The sequence below is a fragment of the Tyto alba genome, unplaced genomic scaffold, assembly GCF_018691265.1.
Source record: "Tyto alba isolate M040663 unplaced genomic scaffold, T.alba_DEE_v4.0 Super-Scaffold_3, whole genome shotgun sequence".
NCBI classification, from domain to species: domain Eukaryota; kingdom Metazoa; phylum Chordata; class Aves; order Strigiformes; family Tytonidae; genus Tyto; species Tyto alba.
The window spans coordinates 9,168,030-9,184,539 of NW_024881304.1; the positions used below are offsets into that span (position 1 = coordinate 9,168,030).

Sequence of the window (16,510 nt, forward strand, 5' to 3'; positions counted from 1 at the left end):
AGTTGGCTTTTTTCAGGGAAGGCATTTTTGTAAGGACATATTTCCTGTCTTCGGAAAGTGTGTGTGCGTGGCGGGGTGTTGGCTCAGGAAGCACCAAACACGCACAAAACAATCTTTGATTTCTATTCAGTAATTAAAAAAATACTGAAAACCAAGTTCCTCATGTTGAAATTATTTTTAGAGTACCACTTGATATCAACATCCAACAGAATAGTACACACCAGTTTGGCTAGCAAGATTTAGGATGAAGCATTTTCCTGACAAGACAATTGGTGGGACAAGAGGGGGAATAGGTCATTTATACTATCACCAATACCACTATGTAAATGGTAAAGCTTTGTATGACAATTTGTTTCATTTTAAAAAACAGCAGTAGGAAAAACACAACAGCCATGCCAAAAATAAAAATACCAAGTTGCTCTCACATCTGGATTTGGGGCATCAGACAAGTTCCTAAATTAAAAGCTGTTGAGCTTTTGGCTGGGGAAAAATACAACTAAAAACTGTTTAACTTCCAGGTTTAGATAACTCCTTGGTTCCTGTGGGACTAGAAACATGGGGAAGAGTCCCAGGACACCCAGAAATGGTGACACAGGAGGCACAGATATTAAGGTCTACAGTTAAAACTTTAAAAGGATAGTTTCAAGATAAATTACTAGATAAATACAATTTCAAGAATTTCCTTCACTTGATTGGTGCACTGCCAAGCAGTGAAGTGCATTCTCCAATCACCTTCCTTTCTCCCTCTTATTCACTTCAATAAATAAAAAAATGAAAAAAAGAAAAAAAAAAAAAAAAAACAAAAAAACCAAGCAGCCCTAACTTATACAAGCACCAAATGTAGTCCTCAAGCAGTCTCAGTATTATTTACTCTTGCTTTTCCCATAAAGTCACAGGAATCAAAAATATTCCTGAAGGTTTCTCAAGAGATCACCAAGCCCATGCTTTCCTCACCCATATTTTTGTGACAGCTTACAACTTGATACAACCTTAAAAACGCAATTAACATATTCTCTTTTCCTTCAACAGGTACTAATGAAAGGGTTGACTTTTACCAGACCCTCAACAGATGCCAGGGGAATCTCACTCAATCTCTTTGTCCACAGTGACAACAAATCACTATGCAGGTAAACCCAAATACAGTTTTCCAGCTGCTGTGTAATTGCTTTCATCCAGTCTATCTTTCCATAGCTTACCTTCGCTAATTCTTCAAAAGAGGTTAAAGAAGTTAACACTGAGGGAGAATGTTTCCAGTAATTTATAATCCCAGTTTTGCTCCTAGTAAATTGGCCATTACTTAATATACAACCATATCTGAGCACCTCCACAGCAGAGCTTCATAAAAACACTGAAAGATAACAATAGTAAAATTTTGAAAACATAAATTACAGACTCATAACAGGAGGTTTAAGTCTCTAATTCACTTGGAAAAGAAGAAGAGCAATAAATTAGAAGAAATACAAGCTCCAGAATAATACCTCTGTGCTAGATTTCACTATATATAACCAGAATAAATTTCCATTTTAGACAGGGGGAGATCTGTTTACTTATTTCCCTGAAAAATGGACTCCACAGAATAGATCTATCTAGAGCCTGATATATTGTTTCTTTGTGTGCCTTGCTGGATGGCAAGAGGAACGTAATAAAATTAACTCCAAGGCCAAGATATAAAAGCCAACACACTAGAAGTTGCCCCACAGGCTTTTTGCTAAGAGCACAGTTAACCACTTCGCAAGACATCTTGGCAAATACAAGGATGCAAACTCCATGGGATCATTTAGCTGATCCCTATTAAGAAGCCCCTTCTCCACCTCTACCTGGACCTCTAAAGCCAAGGGCTACAAAGCTGTAACTCCATGGCTCATGTAGAAATTAGTTGCCTTGAAACGCAAATAGTTTTAAAGCAACTAAATAGTTTAAACTGCCAGTGTGTGGAAAAAAAAAAGTCATTATTTTACAGTGATCAGAAGTGTCTGAGGTGCTTCAGAGAGCAGACAGAAAGGCACAATCCCTGTAGATCTTACAATCCAATTAACTTAATTAACCACGTTATTTCCCTAGTTCCTGGTAACTCCTTAAATCAATGAACTAAGACTTAATAGCAAAGTACATGAGTAGGAGCTTTATTGATCATATCTGCACACAACACTGACTGAAATCCCCAAGTCATGGCCTGGCATAAAACCTATGAAAGATACTTCAGTAGCAGACTTTTACTTTATTATCCCAAAGCCCTGTGCAGGTACCAGAGATAGGAAAGCAGTGATCAAGAGGCAGGGACTGAAATTTTAATAGGACAAGAGCAAATAAGCATGGACTCAATGTTAATCTACATGATAAACAAAAAAAAATTATTACAGTATTATTCAGTTTTTTAAAAAAATCAAAATTTTACATTTGTTCACCACCTCTCAAAGAATAATCCCAGAGTACTTTACAAATTAATAAGAAGGCCTGACCTGCAGTCACTCATTTCTCCACATCTCCTGTGGCTACCTAAAGCCCAGAAGCAGCAAGCCCAGACAGGGAGAAGTGAGGAGGGCAGAGAAGAAAAGCTGCATGGAATTTGCCTGAAAGATAATTCAGGCATCCCCACACAAGGAGCTCTCTAACAGGAAAGGTGTTTTATATCAGCTCCAGCCCCACTACCGGGTCTCCTCAGAAAGGGCACAACATCCAAGACCAGCAAGTCAGTAGAGAGACCGCAGCCACCCCTAAATACAGGGCACACATCCCTGATTTTGCCCCCTGCACAAAACAGTATCAACCTCTCTTTCCTTATCGCTGATGACTCTTCAGTGTATCGTCTCTGCTTACAGCAGTATAACCACGCAGCCCTGTAATACAGCATTGCCATGGCCAGTTAATGGCCATAAACTCTGTACTGAGCTTGCAAGGCCTCAGCACTGAGACTCACCAGGCTTGCTCTGTCTGAGCTTTTCTTGACCTGCCCACAGTTTTATTTTCCTTGATTCAGCTATGGCAGCAATAGCTAATTGATCAGGTATCTATGGCTTTGCTGTACAACCATAGTTTTATATGGACATTTGTAACACGCAGTTGTTCTATGAATAATAACATATGTGTGACCAACTCAATGACGTGCTGCAGAGAAATAGCACGCTTGAGTAGCAGAGATACAGGATGTGGCAAAGGGGAACACCAGCACAGGATGGTGAGTGATGGAGCACAGACTTGACCCTGGAGACCTCACAGCTCTAAACAGCTTACTCATGATCATTCAAAGCAATGCACACCTGGAGCTGGACTAAACTGCTTGTAGGAATAATGAGGAGAACAAATAGCATCCAGCATACATAAACTGTAACATAACCCAGAGCTAGACTGATGAGCAAAGGTGTGAAAGTACCTTCACAAACAAAAATGACCCCAAACAGAACCTAACTGTGGAAGAAAAAATATAATATAAACATCGTATCCCACTTGGCAAGTAACATAAATGCGTAGCAATTTTAACAGTGTTGTTATTCTTTTATCTGTAACAATTATAGCTGGACTATTAAGAATTAGACTCAGCATTTCAATTACACTCACAAGAAATTGTTGGCTTTTTAATATATAAGGTGTGATGCTTCTTCACCCGTAAAAAAAAAAATTGTGAGTGCAACAGCAGTCACACACAACGTAAGAGCAACAGCAGGCACAAGAGGACCCCTTAATCCCCTTGCACCAGCTCTTGTCCAGGATGATCTATTATCATCTCCTAATGACACCGAGGAGGTTGTTCATTTTCGAATAGGTCAGTGACTCATCATTTTAACTCACTTCCCTCCTCTAAAAATCAATGAGCTCCTGAAACAGTATTACCCTGAATGATTGGTGTTTTAACGTCTCATTTACAGAGAAAGCAGACCCCAGAGGTCTTTCCAGTGCTGGATCACCACAGTTGGCTATGAAGATGGACTTATTCCCAGGAAGCAACCACCTCCTGGGAAGAGGACACTTTTCCACAAAGGAGTTTTTGTGAATGTTAGGCAGATCTGTGTCTGTCTTCTCTTGAAGTGAAATGTGAATATTGTACCCTAGAAGAGAGCTGCACTAATAAACACATTCAGCCATAGCACAGTCCAACAGACAACCTCAATTCTCTTGAGTACTGGGCTGCAAAAATGAGTTTTTGCACCCCCCCCCACCCATCCCCAAATTGTTCTCTTCTACTCCAGTTTAAGTTCCTATACATGAAAACAGGGAAATGTCTACAAAAATTCTCTTCCAAGAGCTCTACCCCCTTTACTAGCATAACAATCCCCAAAACACCATCAGAAGCACTGTCCTCTCGCAGAACAGATTAAAGTATTTGTGTTGTATGATAGGGCCTATTTCACCTCTAACACATCAGCCTAACTCACTGTGTCAAAAATGTTTAAGGTTTAAATAGGTTGCTGGTGGCTAACCAACTCGGCTGGTTAATGGCAAGCTGAGGAGGTGACAGGTAGATGGGAAACAGGACTCACACACCAAGTGTCACATCAGCTCAAAGCGATCATTGATCAAGGATACTTGCCAGCCTCCAGCAGGAAACTCTGAATGAGGAAAGCTGTGGAGGGGAAACAAGCAGGATTTGCAGTGGGGCACAGTGTCCACACATTAGTTTGCAAAGCTGGGGGCCACTGTCACAACTCTAGGGTGCTTTCCTGGCTTTAACTTACTTGGTGTTCAGGTTCAACAGGTCAAGTGGTAGACTACCCCACGGTACAGGGCACAGCTAATAAAGATACTGCACCTACTTGGGGCAATGAAAAGCCCCTAGAGACAATTCAAGCTGGAGTTAGATTCACATAAAAAAAAAAAAAAAAACAAAAACAACTGCTGCATATGATCATATACAGATGACATTGCTCTGATGTTTTAAAACACTGCAGAGGTGGCCATCATCACCTGCCCCTGTAGTTCAAGGGCTGCTTTGTCAGTGCTCTCCCCTTACACCCTGCTGAAAAGATCTCCCACTTCTACACAAGGACTTTGACAGTATGCCCATCATGCTAAGATTGGAGCAGAAGGGATCTCCCTGCAACATAATGCAACACTGTTCTCCCTTTATGCTGCTGACCAGCACCTCCAGCCTATAGCTGGATTTCTAAGAAACTCACAGCTGTGGAGAGAGATAACAGGGAAACGAGCCCCCTCACCCCACACTACTCCAGCTCCTGTCCCTTACTCCCACTTCCATGGTCTTCACCATTGCACTGAAACCAAGCACCAACATTACAGCTTGCAACTAAACCTCATGGCATGCTTTTGCAGGAGAGAAAAGCAGCACAGAAAGATGTCACCCCAAGGACTTGAAGCTCACTAGGTAAGTTAGTGGCAAGGCAAAGAAGGGTGGTTGGGAATCAGGATCCCCATGTCCTGCCAAGAAGCCCTTGAAGAGGAGCAGCTGCTTCAAGCATCAGCCAGGGAAGCAGATGGGTGGCAGTGGATGGTACTCCCTGGCCAAAAGCCACACTCCCTCTTAATTATTCAGAGGCAGAAACTGGATGGCATTCATCACACTGTGGCCTGTCACTGAATTACTCCCAAGCAGTACATGGCCCTTAGCAAGGGGCTGCCCCGAAGTGCAGGGGTAGTGCTGGCTGCCAGAGCAGCACGGGGCTCGTCACAGAGCAAGCCCGGTTCTGCGAGCTGGAGGCACACGGCTTCTGCACAGCCTGTCCCCAGGCAAGGACATGTCACAGCCAGCAAACCTCACCTTACAGCAAGCCCTAGAAAAACAGCATCACAGCCTGGTTTGCAAATTTTTTGCTTTCTGATCCCCAGCCCACTTAGTAAAAAGCCCCTGTGTAAACACAGTGACAGTGAAGGAATTATATTAAAGTAGGACAAGATATGCCAAAAAGCCAATTATAATGCCTGTTCCAAAGAAACAGCCCAGGAGCCTTCCCTATTACATGACCAAATGCCCTTGGCAGGTGGGGGGAAGAAAATCAGAGTAAGTACAATTAAACAAGCAAGACAGACAGCTCAGCTTTGTGTTACATTTGAAATGCAGTCTCCAGAGGCTGAGAAAGCAGCATAACCAACTAAGGCAAACTTTGAAAAAAGGCAGGTTACCTAGATGTGCAGCCATACCCAAGCTGACAGAATTGCTGCTAACAGCACCTAATTTGCTAGAGGATTATCACTTCATATAATGGGTGGAAACTAAATTAGATAGCTGGTAAACTCGTAACAGATCATTACTGTAGACGTAAATTTTTTACAAACTTAAACAGAACTTTTTGTTCTGCCCAGCTGTGTGCTAAAATAGATTTGCAAACCCATGCCAGAAAGTCCAAAATGTAGTAGAAAATGTCATTTTTTCCAAATACTTGTCACAGCACAATTCTGCGTATGAAGATGTTAAGCAAAGACAGTCATAAAATTGCACTTTCATATCTGTTTTGATGTGAGCATCAAAACCCTTTAAAGCATAGTGATTATCCTTGTCTGCAGACTGGTTTTCCGAGGACCACAGAACTTCAGTCCCATTAACCTCAACTGACAGAGAATTCCCCCCCACACTGAAAAATGAAATAGTTATACTCTGCTCAAAGCCCTACACTCAGTCATGAACTGAGCTAGGCACAGGACCAAAAGGTCTGTGGCTCAACCCCCTATACTAACTGACTAATTAATAAGTGCCATCCACACTGGAATTGCTGTGGTCACCACTGGACTACAACCTGATCTCTTGGGCAACACAGCAGCTATTTCATGCAACCAGGTGATTCTGTACAAGGTGTTTGGATGGAATGTAAAGGAGGACACAAAGCCCATGAAACATCCCGGAGTAGCAAAATATGGCCAGTAAATTGGGAACACGCTCACAGCAACATCTCATCTAAATGCGTGCCATGGGATTTGCAGCAAGCCTCAACTTTGCTTTTGTTTGAAGCTACCTAGAGGCAGCACACCAGCCTCCAGCCCCATGCGGGGACAGAGCCCAAAGGTGTTATCTGTAGCTGCCTTCCAACATACCAAGGAGGAACCTCCACAACGTGCAGCTTCACAACTTGTGTTAAAGACCAATTTAAGCCAGTTACTCAAAAGCTGTTTGCAAATGTTATTTAAAAAAAAAAAAAAAAGAGGAATACCAAGTTTTTTCTTTCATCCTCATTCACTCTCCAGCGAATTGTATTCATTTCTGCAGTCCAGAGATAAAGTAACTCTGGTATTTCATCTCCTCCAGTGCTGCTAACAGCTCTGCCGCTGGTCACACGCTCACTCCTTGGACTGACCATTAGCTTTAAGACTTGTACCTCCACTCCTCATTCCCTCTTACTGGTCTAGAAAGAATTCCTTATCTAAGGGGAAAAAAAAAACAAACCCAAACCCCAACACTTATGCAGTTTAAAAGGCCTCAGCCAGTGCCAGGAATAAGGAGGCAAATGAGAGCATTAACAGGGAATTTCATCCCAACTTCCAGTAGTCGAAAACAATGGACCTGGACAAGATGGTTTTAATGAAGGAGCCCCCACTCCTGGAGACATAATTTCCTGGAACATACATGGAAAAGATTGAACCTACATCAGGAAAGCACATTGGTAGCAAGTAAGGAAAGAGCAACTTAGCATCACTAATTTCTGTACAACTGTCACACTGCTTGGAAGTCTGCCTTATTATCTTATTTTATTCCTTGTTTCTTTGCATCTCACTTTGTTGCTAAATCTGCTGCAAGAGGACGCAAATGAATACAAGCACTCTCACCCCAAATCTACACACTGCTTCTGTGGTGGCCGCTCTTGGCAAACTGAGACCAAAGGTAAGAAGGGGCCCTCTCGGCACAGACACTATAGGATCACCTAAACTTTGCCCTGAGAACAAAAAGGAACCAAATTTATTTGTTTTTTAATGGAAGGCAGGGGAAAAGAAATCCAGAAGCAAACCTCAGCTCCATCCTACCGAACGCAAATGAGAGCTCTCAAGCTTGATGTAATCCTTGAGGGGAGCTGCTACTAGAGGCGAGTTGTATGAGGAGATACTCAAATGTGAGCCAGGACCTTTATTTCTCTGCACCAACAAATGAAGTGTCACCAAGATGACTAACAGCATCACATGTACAAGAAAAGGTGACACCACCTGTAATCCAAATAAACACTCAGAATAGCCTCTTACTCTGGCAACAAAGCAGCAGCCAAGGTTAATATAACTGTTAAAATGAAAGCTCTGTAATGCCTTGTTCACAGCAGAAATGAAGTTGTTAGGCAAAAAAGGGTGTTACTTCATAGACAACTTGAAGAGCGTAGAATTGAATTTATTTTGCAGCCTCAGCAAGAGGTTTCTACTTACCAAGACACATCAGTTTAGCTGGCAGGGTCACTGACACCTTACTTAAATACACAGATCAGACATGTATCTAACCACATCTTAATGCCTAGCATTTCCCTGATCTCAAGCAACACACAGTAGCCCCCTTATCCTTAAATGCAGAGTGGTCTTAATGCAAAATACCTGAAGCTGTCAGAGGAAAATATGTTTGATTGAACTAATTCGCCAGTGGAAAGCAGCTCTCCCAACGCTATCAGCAGAATCAGCAAATTTTGCTGGAGCCAGAAAACAGTTCTGGCTCAAAAACAGAAGCCAGTAATTACTAGATGCCAAGTTCATCTAACATTAATGAGGGGGAAAGTCAGTAACAGGGAAATCACCATAATTGTAAAATTTATTTGTTTTAGTTATCTTATTTGAATTACTTCATCTTCCAAAGAAGAAGAGAAGAGGAAAAAAAATGGGCGAAAATAAAAAAGGTAATTAGTTCTCTTGACAAAACAAGAGGGATGAAAAAAAAACCAAACCCAATCCTACTTTAATTCTAAATGGAAAGCTTCATTACTTTTTCTCTCAATGAAAGAAGGCCATGGGAAGATCAAGTGTAACTGGACAAAATGCAGACCCTTCCAAGAAGAGACATTTTATCCCAGTGTGTGGTTCACGCAGGCCAAGCACTGCAGAAGAGAAGCTACCACTTCCAGAGGTCATCAGCATCCAATTTATTTTCCAGATCAAATCACTATGCATATTCCAATCTCAGTTACACCAGTGTCAACCCACAGCACCCATACTCATTTCAGGAAGACAAACAGATGTTTCCATGGTATAACTGCATCTGCCTCAAGACACGCATGCAGGAGCAGTTCCCATACATGCAGAGTCATCACCAGCATTCACTGGAGCAGACTTGTGGCTCCTCTGGGAAAAGGGATCACTACAGGAAAAACACAGCAAGTTTTAAACTTGCTCTAGACATTATGCAAGCTTTTCAGGCATAGATCACTGCTCTGAACTTCAAGGGTTAGGAGTGACTTTTAAGAGACATGGCTCCATTTATGTGATGTAGCACCCCAAAAATGCCTAATTCACTGTCTTCAGGCTCATCTACAAAGAGATAACTTTAACAGATCTATACCCTAATAATACTCTACTGTATTTACACCTCTGTAAATTCACTTGTTGTTTCAAAATAAGTTATTTTATTCCGCTACAATGAAGTCAGATAATTAAGAGAATAGTCATTTCTATTCTAAAATGGGACACTGTTAGGAAGGCCTACGCAGTTTTAACTACAGAAAGAGATAACCTGGCACGGAGTATATGCTGTGGTGGAAAGCTCTCCTTCGGCTATCCACGCTGCAAGGGTCTGGCTATGAGAATAACTAGGCAGATCCCCTGCACTTGTGTCTACTTAGACAAGACAAACAGCAAGCAAAAAAAGTCAGATCAAATCATCCACCTCTTAGACTTGCCACACACCTCAGTTTAACCCGAGCAATCTATCTCGGTGCAACCCAGAGCATCAGCAGACCTCTGAGTCAGCAGCTACCCATCACAGCTCAGGACTGGGGCAGTTTCAGAGACCGTGTCCACTTCCTGGGAATTGCCCATGTGCTTGTCCACCACACTTGGCATGAGCCCATAGCAACACCAACAGGTTTGGAGAACAAGTAGTATGGCCTGAATCCAGACAGATCTAGCAGTTCTTCTCATTCTAAAGTTCTCCTCACTACCACAATTCATGGCTTCCATCAAGGCCTTCAGCTTCCTGAAAGGTTGCCCCCACACTTTCCAACCTTGGCACCTCTAAAGGGAGAATGTGCCAAAGCTCTGCAGCCAATGCATTTGCTCAGCACTGACCATCATCACCCAATATTGCTAATAAAAACTCCTTTGCAAGAAACCCCACAGAGCGTAACAGCTTCAGGGAGAGAGAACAGAGCTGCACGATGGCCATACAGCCTCATACGGCCACACTCTGTAAATATAGGATCACATTCAAGTTGTAAAATCTGGCAGATTACTTCAAAAAGAAAAACCATTATCCATCTCTGTCTTTAATCATATTCCAATGAAGCATTAGAGTCATTCTGTAAAACCCTTATGGCTTCACCCCTAAGCTGTGCAGGCTTTCTCAATCAAAGCTAAATTCTACCGCTGCAGAAGTACAGGATCAAAAGCAGCAGCCCAAACTCAGTGTGGTGTGACAGCATGACAGCCAGAGAGCAGGGGAACCAGCAAGCACAGCGCTCGGGTGCAGCTATTACTCCCTCACTTGATGGGTGCCAAATCTACATCAACATATTAATGAACGAAAGAGACCCCATCAAAATCTAGCAGGATTTGCTCTGGCTGTCCCATCAGTTTGATGAATGAACATTATCCCTTAAGCATTACCACCACTGCCTTCAAGCAATTCGAATTCCCCACTACACTTCACAGGAGGGTCAAAACCTCTATTTTTACATTTTGTTTAAAAGCAGTGGCCTGTATAATGAGTATTACCAACAAACAGCAGCCCATAAATTCCTGAGCGCTGCGCATGCAAGTCCTCATCTCTGACAAAGCTCGGATGCACCATAAAGTAAGAGTATCACATGCAGGAATATATTAATATGCTGCATTCAATAGACAGACATAACAGCCCTTCAACTGCAGAGCAGTTCAGTTGCACACTATTTAAGTGACAGCTATCCAGTTGAATTTCTTTACTGAAAATTAAGTGCCAGTACAATAAATCATGTCATTATAGGTTTGGACAAAAGGACTCTGTAGGGCAACGTATTAAAACTGAACAGACTTAACCTGGCACTGAAAGGTGGTCCTAAGACAACTTGATAAATACAAAAATCTCCTTTCTGAATGATTATTTCTGATGTCGCAAGCACAAGAGCAAACAATTTTAACCAGCAGAGTAGTTCAGCTGATTTCAAGCTATGCACACCACACAGTTTGCAAGATCAAAAGGTTTATGGGTAAGTGAACAAAAGACAATTTGCATTGGTATGAACCGTTACTCTATTTTAGTTATTCCACACATCATACATGCATATCACAAACAACATGAAACACAATGAAAATCTTCTAATTTTCTGCTAATCATGCAAAACCAGCAAATTTCCATCTTATTGGGATGTTTTCCCTTGATATGTATGATTAAGTAAAGAAGAATCCCATTTTCAGCCATAATCACAGTTTCACCCATGGAGCAAAACATCCCAGTATACTGTTCTGAGGACAGAATAAAAAGCTGATGTTTATAGCCCAGCTGTTATAAACCCCCCTCAAGACAGACTGCTGTGATATTTTTACCTTCCTATTATAAAAATTTAAGTAGCTCTGCCAAAACCATGAAAAAACACCCCTCTGCTAAGTTTTCCCCAGGGTTCCACTCCTGCCAAATTGCACCTGCAGCAAAATAAGGCAGGTGAGAAAGCAAGACCTTGCAACAGGATTTTACTTTGTTGCCCCCATCCTGCAAATCAACCTGCACCATGAGGAATTTCCCTTTCCCCACGCACAACAGGACACCTCTGCCCATGGCTGCACAGCAGCAAAATGCCCCTATATGCTCCTACAGCTGTTTCCAAGGTAACCAGCACAGAGCCGTATACAAGGGAAAGAAGCAAATAGCAGCAACGCAATCCTGCAATATTGCCACTTTTCGGAGCAGATCTAAGTTGTCCCTTTTGCCTGCTCCTCTCCAGCTGCCCCATGATTCATGCAGGGGATAGGCAACTCACTTCACATTTTATAACCCCATTACATCAGTCTGTCTTAAGGTTTGGTGGCATTAGTTTCTGGGGGTTTGGTTTTTTTGTTTGTTTGGGTTTTTTTTGTTTTGTTTGTTTATTTGTTTTTTTCCTCCCTTTAATACAGCATCACTGAAGTTTTAAGGTGAGAGTCAAATTTTCTGCCTTTCCTGAAGGAAAAGCATCTGGGGGAGGAAGGGGAATTATATCAACAACCTAAATTTACACTCAAATTCTGAATTCCCTCCCAGTAGGAGAAAAATGTCTCAAGTTTAGCAGAGGGTGTCTGCCCACTACTATGACCCATGTTACACAAGTCATATGCATCTAGATAACACTTATTTTCATCAGTTAAGATAACAGCATTTCCATTGCTCAGTCTGCAGATAGTTTATCCTTCCTAGGCATCCAGTTTCCATATCCACTCAGATGTGCCAAAATCAAAATCCCCAGAGACTTTCCCACCTGCCCACATACTTTCATGCTCCCAAAGCAGAAATTAGCCTTTGCTGCTTTTGCTATGGAAAGCCTGGGAGCAGCAATACAGCCCAAATCCTGCAGTCCTCACATTATGGAAAAGGGTCTGGCATGGCCAGTTAGGTGTCCTCACTGCCCCAAGAGGACCATCTATCAGGGAGGTAAATCAGCATGAGATCTGGCCACAGAGCTCTGGACAGAACTGCCAGGCTGTATGCTCTAACCTCAGCACCCAGGTCTGAGACTACCCCACAGTTACACAGAGAGAAACAAATCAACCCCCTGACTTGGGAGTAACAGGGCTGTTATCAAGACAGGCTGGAGGGAATGTCTTTTCCACAAAGAATTTCCAAGTCATTAGCATCAATTCTTTTTTTCCTGCATGAAACAGAACAAGGAGTAGCATGCCTCCATGTACAACCCTCTTGTGGTGAGGAACATCAATACATTACAGAATGAAGCATTTCTGCAAAGTGGTCAGGAGTCCCAAAGGGACAGAAGTTTTAAGGCAAAACATGTATAAGAACTCACCGTGGGTGGCGTTTTGAAACAGCAATCATACTTCAGCACAGTTCACATCTATCTTGCATTTCCCTATGACTTACCATGGCTGACCTTTTGAATACCAACTGTGATTAATGAAGCTTCCAACCCAGCACTGAATAGCTGCAAATTGCAAAAGATGCTCATCACATTAATATTCAGCAACCAAAATATACCACTCTTCTCATCACAACTGTGTCTCTGCTGAACGTCAGGACATTTCCTTTGGAAGCCTGAGTACTGAGGTCCTCAGAGGAAGCAAAGATGCTGATGGGCCAGAAGCTCCCCAGCTTAGATATCTGAAACAAGCTACCACATCTGCATATGCATGGAGATACCAACAAGGCAGACATAACTTGTTTTGAATCAGGAAAGCCAGAAGTCAGTATTTCTTCATAGACTGGTTGGAGGTTGGCTTGCAAAAATCTGAACAGGAACCTTGCAGAGATTTCCTGGCAACACTGTACGTGACATGATGCGAAACCTTCTCTAGCATCCAGTTCAACCCCATAACCATACCTGTTAACACTGCAGTGCTACAAAAACCACTAACAAATACCTACTCTGCTACCCCTGCAGAATTATATGATGTAATACAACCATTGAACTGGTTGCCTCAGGGAAATGGGAAGGAAGGGGAAGGAAGTTCCCTACAAACTCAGCACATTCATTATTAGGCATATAACTCCTCCTCTACACAGCACATAAGCCTGAACCTGCAAGATTTATTCCTCCAGATAAACCATTCTGTGATTAACTAAATGGTAACTTCCAAAGCCCGACTACTCTTGAGGCACCCATGGAAATAAATTCATTGTTACTAGGGAAAACACCCAACATACTTGAAGGGATGCACACCAGTCACAGACTCACTGCAGTGCTGGGACTGAAGTCAGAGGGAGGGAAGATGAGGAGGAAGGGCATTACATAGACCTCAGAGACAACAGCCAATACATACGTATGAAGTCATGGAGAAAGTAACCTGGCAAAATGCTAATCCAGCACAGCTGTACTGTGCAGTGCTGTACCTGTTTTATAAGGTCCCTAAAGCCATCCCTGGTCCAGCGGTGCAAGAGCATCCCTGTCAGCTGCAGCAGGGCAGCATTACACAGCACTGCGCCGCAACAGGGCTGAACTCACACCCACAGGTCTCGGTGTGTCAAGCAAAGGATTGATTTACTCTTCTACAGGATGAGAATTTTAGCAGCTCTGTCTCAGGTGGCTGGAGCCTCCATGAAGCCATGGTCCCAAAGGGGTCCAACATCAGAAATAGAGAGTGTTCACCCAAAGCTGTGGGAGCAAGGAGGCAGTATCAGAAAGACTCAGCAGTTTAACAGCTCTGTCCTGACATCTTACAGGGCATCTAACAGCACAATTTCTCTGTGTTTATTAACCAGCAGGACCAGAGAATTCTCTGATTTTTGCATTACTCACACCAAGTGATACAACAGTGCCACTTCAAATATCTGGTAAATTCGCTCAACAGTGCACAACTTAGGGAAGCAGTCAGTGGAAGGGATACAAAAGGAAAACCTACCATTAACCACTTGCACCAAAGCAGCTAAGGTTAGTAAGACACACACTCCTGATGACTTCTGCCCATCCCCGATCACTCCTCCACCTGAGCCTTATCAGAGTACATGAAAACTACAACTCATTTTGGAGACGTAAACTTTCCCCACCACTCTCATCCCTGTTCATCTATAAACCCAGGAGCCGGAGAGTAAGGTTTAAACCTCCCTTGTGCTGTGCCATCTTGTGGACATCTTCTCCCGACTTCCGAGCTGCAGATCCACCATTCATTTAACATCACACCCGTGAGCACGTAAACAAAATAATTCACAGTCACTGTGAGCAACAGTAAGCAGCACAATAGGAATCAGATTACCGCGACACATCCTTTGTGCAATTTTCAAACCCTTTAATCCCCAGTCGGAGTCGGACACTGGGAAAAATTACCAGCTGAAAACAGCAGCCCCAGTACCTTTAGAAAGTTAGAGCACAGATACTGCAAGACCCACTAAATATCCTGACAGGACCGCGCAGCCACCTCTCGCTCACGCCTGCCCCCACCACTTAAAAAAAAAAAAAAAAAAGAAGAGATAGACCAAGCAAACCCGGGGATGAAAGGACAGATTTGCTGCAGCAAAGTTTACCGCCACGAAGAGCAACCCCCCCTGCAACCCCCTGATTCGCGGAGCTCCATGCCAGCAGAGGATTACATCTCCTCGCAGAGACACACACACACACAAAAAAAAAAAAAAAAAAAAAAAAAAAAAAAAAAGGGAAAGGAAAGGCTAGGTGGAAGGCAAAGCCGAGCACCTCCAGCCCTCCTCTCCCCTCGGCCGTGCTCACCGTCCTCTTGCATCCGCTGCAGGCACAGGGCGAGGCTCTTCCTCCAACCCGGCATCGCGGCGGGGGCTGCGCTGCCGCCCCCCGGGGCAGCGGCGGGGTTCAGGGACCCGGGGGGGCCGGCGGGAGCGGCGCTGCGCGGCGCGGCCGGGCTCCCCGGCGCTTTATTGCCGGGCGGTGCATGCGGCGGCGGCGGGGCCGGGCGGGGGGAGCGGCGCTGCCCGCCCCCGCCTGCGCACAGCCCCGCGGGGCGCCGGCGCCGGGGGCTGCGGCTGCTGGGGAGCAATTAGAGAGAGATTTTATATATTTCCCCCCGGTGGGGTGCGCTCAGGCAGGCGGGGGTCCCCGCCTGCTGTCGGGCACCGGGCTCTGACCCGCAGCGGCGTTTCTGCGGGTCGCCCGCTGGGGCTGGTCAGCACAGGAACGGCGCGGAGCACACGCCGCTCGCCTTCCCTTCACAGCTTTAACCTGCGCCTCTTCCCTCTAATGAGCGGCAGCTGCCTGGCTGCCCTGGCACACGTGTGCTCCTCCGTGCCTGTACCCCTTCTGAAGTTGGGGTCTCGGTACCTAAAGTTGCACACCAGTCAGGCTGATTTAATTCGTCTTTTTCACACCCACTTGCAAGCAGCTGAAGCGCAGGGGGGACTAAAAAACATCTTTATAATCTTAATATTCCAGAGGCTTCTGTGCTTTTACACAGGCACAAAGGAGATGTTTATTGCGTATGCCAGGGTATTCATGGTTTTAATTTCCTGGGGGCAACGTATCTCTGCAATGACTAGCAGCTTTTTTCGTTCTTCATTAGGCCTTTTATTAGTTGGCTGCTAGGTCTCACTCTACATCTCTGCCTCCCTTTGTGAGAGTGGTAATATTATGTACAACGTCTGCTATAATCTAAAATATTATGGACCCAGCTCTCCTTGGGATAACATGAGCTACTTCCAGTTTCAGAAAGCTAGCATCTGACACCACCCACACTGGACAGGGCAGCTACAATAGCAAAGGAATACAACCATCCAGATGCATCAATAAGGACTTCAGCTGAATTTTCAGACCGTTTTTTCTGTCCCTACATGAATGAAACAGTTGCCATAGGACAACCGAGCAGCCTGCTA

At 43.9% G+C, this 16,510-nt stretch overlaps 1 protein-coding gene across 1 annotated transcript in view; it reads right to left on the reverse strand.

Moving 5' to 3' along the window:
• Positions 1-15,488, reverse strand: part of GRIP2 (glutamate receptor interacting protein 2) — a 291,325-nt gene extending 275,837 nt beyond the window's left edge. The window contains exon 1 of the mRNA XM_032994911.2: positions 15,399-15,488. Within this exon, the coding sequence (XP_032850802.1) occupies positions 15,399-15,453 (55 nt within the window). The 5' untranslated portion in view covers positions 15,454-15,488. The remainder of the gene's footprint in view (positions 1-15,398) is intronic.
• Positions 15,489-16,510: the final 1,022 nt, after the last annotated feature.